This window comes from Sinocyclocheilus rhinocerous, unplaced genomic scaffold (assembly GCF_001515625.1).
Source record: "Sinocyclocheilus rhinocerous isolate Xijiao unplaced genomic scaffold, SAMN03320098_v1.1 scaffold721, whole genome shotgun sequence".
NCBI classification, from domain to species: Eukaryota; Metazoa; Chordata; class Actinopteri; order Cypriniformes; family Cyprinidae; genus Sinocyclocheilus; species Sinocyclocheilus rhinocerous.
Genome location: NW_015656165.1, coordinates 176,358 through 183,451, shown reverse-complemented (window position 1 = coordinate 183,451; position 7,094 = coordinate 176,358). Strand labels below are relative to the sequence as shown.

The window sequence follows — 7,094 nt, the reverse complement described above, 5'->3', positions numbered from 1 at the left end:
AGAATAAAAGTTACGCCTTCTTTCTTTGCGTGAACATTTGGGCTGTGTTATGCAAATCTTCCCACATCGTGATGTAGACATGGGGGCGTGTTAGAACGAGCTGTTTTAGGTAGGCGTGGTTGACTCTTAACTTTTGAGATTTGAGACTGTAGTCTTTGCAACTTTACATATCTTCTTTATGCACCAAGAGCTTGTAACACTCCAAAGAGAAAGGAAAAATTTTAATCGCATCATATGACCCCTTTAAAGCCATGTTTGTGAATGCATGACTGAAAAAAAGTATGGTAAAGTCATCTACCCTTGTCTGTTTTTCTAGTTAGTGGGTGTGGAACTTCATCTGCTATCGCTGATATCGCAGAACAGCTCAAAACATGACCAGAGCAAAGACCACAATGAATAGGTTTTCAGGTGCTACAGAGTTTCTCATGTCTTGTCTCTGTTATGCTACAAACATTTTATCTGTGGTTTCTACTCTTGCAACACAAATCTAGTGTTTTTGGGGGAAAAAAAAAAAAACCTGCGCCTTATTAACCGTTTGATCTTCCAGTTTTGTCTTAACTTCTTTGTCAAAACAGCGTAAATATCACTTACTAGATGTCACACAGCAGTGGCTTTTACTTTTGTATGTAGATTCTGTGATAAACTAGCAGAACGGGAAATCTTTTTGAAAACTACAGAAAACTAATGTGAAGATGATTTGTGAAGGTAGTCTGAGCTGACCTGTGCGCCCACAATGTACGTCAGAGACTTGTTTGTGATTGAAACGTGTCCGAGCAGCTGAGTGACCTGAACACGTGGGATGGAGCTGTAGAAAGGCACAAAGAGAGCAAAGACTGGGCCCAGTCTGAGAAAGCGAGAGAAAATGAAAAGAGTCAGAAACAGAAGGAAAAGTCAAGTGAATCCTCAACCTCAGATGACAAAGTACGGAAATGTGCAAATGTGAAAATCATCAATAGCCAATTACAAAGAAAAGGAAAAATCTTTTTAAAGTCTAGTTTAAAATGCATGTACCAAGCTCTTAGAAATATACACTTTGTATTCATATTGGATTTGTATGTTTAAATTAAGTGACTCTGAAATGAATATGTCATGTTGTGTAATCATTAAAGAGACAGTTCACCCAAAAGATATTTTGAAGAATGATGGTAACCAAACAGTTGGTGGTCCCCACTTATTTCCATAGTATGGAAAAAATACTATGGAAATGAATGGGGATCAGTAACTCTTGATGGTGAGCGAATGACAGAATTTTTATTTTTGGATGAACTATCCCTTTAAGTAGAAAGTAATAACATTTTTCCTTTCTTTCTACTCCTTTCCATAATGTTCCAATGTAGCATAGACTAAAACACTGTTATGCACAATGCATTTGTGAACGGTCACCTGTTTTCCTAGTTATCCTAATAACACTTCACATAGTTTTATACACATAAAAGTGGAAATAAAAGAGGTAATAAGTAGTACAGCAGGATGTTTGATTGCATTGCACAATTTATCTGTTTAAGAATGTATCTATTGACAAAGCTGACAGACAGCAAGCTCTCTGGTAAGCAGTTTTTATGCAAGATGAAGGAAAGCAGATAAGCCAACAACATGAACTTCAAATTCTCAGAACAACATACAAAGACGCAACAATCATTACAAAATTCAGAATATGGTCTATCAACCATTTAAGAAGTGCAGAAATGACAAATGGGGTAACAGCTGATGCAAACTACTTCAATTCCTTTGTACAGTTTCCTCGAAAAAAAAAAAAAAAAAAAAGATTAGACTTGTGCAATAATTACCTTACTTGGTTTTAATGTAATTCTTTGTGATGTAGGAATCTAAACATGTTTCTAAATGCGGATTCAATACAGATCAACTGTAACTGTTATGTCTGACATAAAAATGTCTAGATGTCTCAGTGAAAGCCACAAGATAATTTCACTTCCCCATATAGAGTTAAAGAGATAGCTCACCCAAAAATGAATATCCTCACCTTTATGTTGTTTCAAACCTGCATGAATTTCTTTCTTCTGCTGAACATAAAAGAAGATATTTTGAAGAATGCTGGTAAACAAACAGTTGCTGATAGCCATTGACGTACACTCTATGGAAGAAATATTATGGAAGTCAATGGCTACCAGCAACTGTTTGGTTACCAGCATTCTTCAAAATATCTTCTTTTATGTTCAGCAGAAGAAAGAAATTCATACAGGTTTGAAACAACCTGTTGTAAATGGTGACAGAAACAGAATATTCATTTTTAGGTGAACTCTCTCTTTAAGCAGACTCACCACACTGCTAGAAAGAGAGAGAGATAAGAGGAAAGAGAGGAAGAGACTAACAGACAGTGAGAAAGAGGCAGGAAGAGATGCTGAATTCTCACTTTTGCTGCATTTTATACTGCTTTAAATGTGAGACAGATTTAGAGTAGCACCAATGTCTGAGTGAAAATTTGCTCTGCTATCTGGTAAGTGCATTCATTTCATTTAATTTTTTGATAAAAACAGTAGAAGAAATTAAAATATATATGTTTTGGAAAATTAATGTATGAAATTAATCCCAAACATTAAAAAAAGTTTCTGTAAAGGTTTAATCAAATTTTATGGTGACCATGTGTGAAGTTATTTTTATTTTTTTCTTCACTATCAATGGCCTTCAACAAAATATTACAATTTCTGTAAAGTCCTAAAAGCTTAGGAACAGCTAGATTTATATATATTTGATCATACGGTCACACTTTACATTAGTTAAAGCATTAACTAAAATTAAATAATGAACTATACATTTGTTACAGTATTTATTAATCTTTGTTAACATTAGTTATTAATAAAAATACAACTTTTTATTGTTAGTACATGTTAGCTCAGGCCCATTAAATAATGTTAACGGATACAACTTTTTATTTGAATAATGTATTAGTAAATATTCAAATTAACATTTACTAAAATTAATTCATGATTTACTATTCTTCACTGTTAGCTCATATGAACTAATGTACTTAACTAATGTTAACAAGTGGAACTTTATTGTAAAGTGTTACTGATTGTATTTAATTTCAAATATGTATGCATTTGTCCTTTTTTCCAACATGAAATTGAATAAATAATTAAATAAATATTCACAAAATATATTTAAAATGCTCACTTAAGGTAGTCATAACATATAAAGCAGTTTTCATTCAAAATACATTTCAAAATGCCTCTTAAGCAAAGCAGAAACACACAACAGAAACATGGAAGAGAAACAAGCCTTGTACATGAAAAAGGGAAATAGCTTAAAAACCACAGAAGTCAGTCTACACATACTTACTACAAACAACAATATTAAGAACAGAATTACTATTCATAGTAAAATGTACACTATCATTCAAAGGCATGAGGTCAGTAACAATTTTTAAATGAATTAATACTTTCATTAAGGACAAATGAAAGTGACAGTACAGACACTGTCATTTTATAATAGTACTAATTAAGTTATAGTATTAAGTTATAATGTGACAAAAGATTTCTATTTCATATAAATCTATTCCTCAATGAATCCTAAAAAAATTTTAGATCCTAAATAAGGTTTGCACAAAAGATATGAAATATTAACTGACACTGAAGACAGGAGTAATGGCACCTTTGCTATTAATTGCATTTTAAAATATACTAAAATAGGAAACAGTTATTGTAAATTGTAATAATATTTAGTACTGCCATTTTTTACTGTATTTTTTATCAAATAAATGCATAACCTAAACTCAAACTTTTGAACAGTGGTTTCTGTTATACCATTTGCCTCTCTCTGCAGTGACTTCTCCTGTGTGTAACTATGATGAACCCAGATTTAGAGCACAACTTCTCTTGCACCAACTTATATGACCATCGTCCAGTGGCCCGAGTTCTCATACCTCTGGCCTATTCCATCATATGTCCAGTGGGACTTTTAGGCAATGCCCTGGCTCTTCATGTGATCTTCTCCAACATCACCAAACTTAATTCCATCACGCTTTATTCCGCCAACCTGGCTGTGTCTGATATCCTGTTCTGCCTGTCGCTTCCCCTCCGAGCTGTTTACTACGGCCTTGGCTTCCACTGGCCCCTGGGGGAAGGACTATGTAAAGCCATAACACTGCTCTTCTATTTGAACTGCTATGCTGGAGTAAACTTCATGACCTGTCTGGCAGTCGATCGTTTTGTGGCGCTGGTGTTTCCTCAGAGTCTGGTGAAATTGAGAAAGGTGAAAAATGTGCGACTAGTGTGTCTGGCCATTTGGCTGCTGGTGTTTGCCCAGACGTTGCCTCTCCTGACCATTAACTTGACCAAAACGGAGCATGACAACAGCATCACCTGTATGGAATACCCCAATTTTGAGGGTCTTTTCAAAGGGCTGCCCTACATGCTGATCGTGGGGGTAGTTTTAGGCTTTGGAGTCCCACTGGTGACAATCATCGCCTGCTATTCCATACTGACCCGTAAACTACATCTAGCAGCACAGTCGAACCGACTGACAGAACGTTCTGGAAGGACCAAAAAAGCAAGAGGAGTGATCGCAGGAGTGGTATTTGTGTTTGTGGTGTGTTTCAGCCCATACCATATAGACCTTTTGCAATACATGATCCGAAAACTTTTCTATGCTCCAGACTGCATGGAGCTACAGTCCTTTCAGATATCCCTGCATATTACGGTGTGTCTTATGAACTTAAATTCATGCCTGGATCCCTTTGTTTACTTTTTTGCATGCAAAGGCTACAAGCAGAAGCTGATGAGAATGATGAAGTGGCAGGTTGGCACCCACTTCTCCAGTGTTGGAAGAATCTCTCCTGAAAGTTCAGGCATAGGTGATGTGCTCGGCACACGCCGCAACACCGGAATAACAATGAACACTATTAGAGAAGCTCAGTAAAACAATTATCAACAAACGCCAACATAAGGTGATGAAAAGTGACCACAAACACATATGTGGGGCCACAACTGAGACTTAAAAGCCAAATACAAGGCTAATTAGCCACAAGTGGCCTAAAAGTCACAGACAACTTGTCTCTCCTGATTTTAACCAGCACACACTTCATGAAACAGATGGACGCTTGACAAGCACTGGCATCAAAGTGGAGAAAGAAAAAAATACCTGATGCAAAAAGACTATAATCCATGAAGTAATTCATTAAAAAATTTAACTTTTAACGAGATAGTTCACCAAAAATGTATATTCTGCCAATATTTACTAACTCGTTCTAAAACTGTAGACTTTCTTTCTTTTATGAAACATAAAATAAGATATTTTGAGAAGTGTCTCACCAGCCTGTGTTTTAGGTGTTTTTTGTTTTTTTTGGACCAATGGTCACCAATAGGGATGCAACGAAATGAAAATTCTTGGCCGAAGCCGAAACCAAACAAAATTAAACACTGGGCCGAAGGCCGAATACCGAATATGGTTTTTCGAGTTTTTTTCCCCATGTATTTTGCCAATTTTTTTTTTTCTCGGACAGTTTAAATGCTTCCACACTGCTGACGTGTGTGCCTCTAACTCTGCACTGGTTGCTATTTGATCGCGTCATATCATTGTTCGGTACAATTTATTCGGTCTTTTCGCTTATTCGGCCGAACACCGAAAGAGCTTTTTTTGCTATTCTCGGCCGAATAATTTCGGTTGCCGAACATTCGGTGCATCCCTAGTCACCAAAGTGATTTGGTTTCCCAATATTCTTCAAAATATCTTATTTTGTGTTTCACAGAAGATGGAAAGTCATAAAGGTTGAGTACGGTTTCATTTTTGGGTGGATTATCCCTTTAATGAAGAACAGTTAATGGTTCACACATAAATAAATTAATCATCCTCAAGTTTTGAAAATTGCAAATAAAGCAGTTGAACTATCAAACAGCTGATTTGATTGTGGAAAAAAAGTGAGTGGATGAACCAACCAAGATATCAAAAGTCACGTCAAGAGATGATGACACTTAAAACATGTACTTTGTGGATTTTATCAAAGTTTTAACACAATTTTTTTTTTGATTGACTGGTGCATGAGATCTTAGATTAAGGGCAAGATAATCAAGAAGACAAATTGATTTTTCTCATCAAAAAAGGAAACCACTCTATGCCAGTCTCTCATTAAGAAGAGTCTGAAAGCTAGTAGTTAAAAGGAAATAACTTGAAATTAGAGGGTACTTTACTTCTTATAAGACCTTGCCATTTCAACACAGATTGCTTACATATATTGGTGAAATGTTGTTATAATGTTAGTAAAGAATCGTTTCACAACAATACATTGAGACAAGAAAGTTAATCTAAAAGACGATGTCAAATTCTCATTAAGAAGAGTCTGAAAGCTAGTAGTTAAAAGGAAATAACTTGAAATTAGTGGGTACTTTACTTCTTATAAGACCTTGCCATTTCAACAGATTGCTTACATATATTGGTGAAATGTTGTTATAATGTTAGTAAAGAATCGTTTCACAATACATTGAGACAAGAAAGTTAATCTAAAAGACGATGTCAAAAAGGGAAGTTGATGCTTGTTCCACAGGAAACACAAGAGCTGCACTTTCACATACATAAAGTGTTGCAGGAATTAACAGTAATAAATTCTGTGCTTGCAGCATACAGCAAATACATGTGGCAAAACTGTTGAAAACATCTAGGCCTAACGGTTTGTAAAGAACTGCTGTGAAAATGGTATAGAAACTCACAGTCCAGCTGGAAGAACATCCACTTTAAGTTCAAACATGAAGCGAAGAGCCTCTGTCAGCAGCAAGTCCACAAAAGCAGAGAGAATCCATGCTCCAAAAAGGAAGGACTAAACATCATAATCAAAAATATGACAACGTTTTAGATTTATATATCCTCAATCTGTTATATTATCCCCTTTTTATCTGCATTCAAATCATCCTTGAAAACATATCTCTTTTCTCAGGCCTACTTATAATTTAGCTATGTTAAATTCCTAGTCTTGATTCTTATTTGGTTTTATGGTTTAAGCTGTTTGATATATATTTTAACTCTGTATTTCTTTATGACTGTCTTCATTTTATTGGTTTCTGTGAATAACCTCGGTCAGCAATTATGTTGTTTTAAGGTGCTATATAACTAAAAAAAAACTTGACCTCGATATATCAATATCAATA

General features: G+C 35.3%; 2 protein-coding genes across 3 annotated transcripts in view; one reads left to right on the top strand and one right to left on the bottom strand.

Annotated features, from left to right (window-relative positions):
* ubac2 (UBA domain containing 2) overlaps positions 1-7,094 on the bottom strand; it is a 26,183-nt gene that overhangs the window by 14,968 nt on the left and 4,121 nt on the right. For both annotated transcript variants that reach the window (XM_016527214.1, XM_016527213.1), the window contains exons 4-5: positions 6,660-6,766; positions 721-844 (exon numbers count right to left, since the gene is read on the bottom strand). In XM_016527214.1, coding sequence (XP_016382700.1) covers positions 721-844; positions 6,660-6,766 — 231 coding nt within the window. The remainder of the gene's footprint in view (positions 1-720; positions 845-6,659; positions 6,767-7,094) is intronic.
* Positions 2,356-5,062, top strand: LOC107719726 (G-protein coupled receptor 183-B-like). The gene is made up of 2 exons (XM_016527215.1): positions 2,356-2,455; positions 3,781-5,062. The coding sequence occupies exon 2, from the start codon at positions 3,802-3,804 to the stop codon at positions 4,873-4,875; it is 1,074 nt and encodes a 357-aa protein (XP_016382701.1). The 5' UTR covers positions 2,356-2,455; positions 3,781-3,801; the 3' UTR covers positions 4,876-5,062.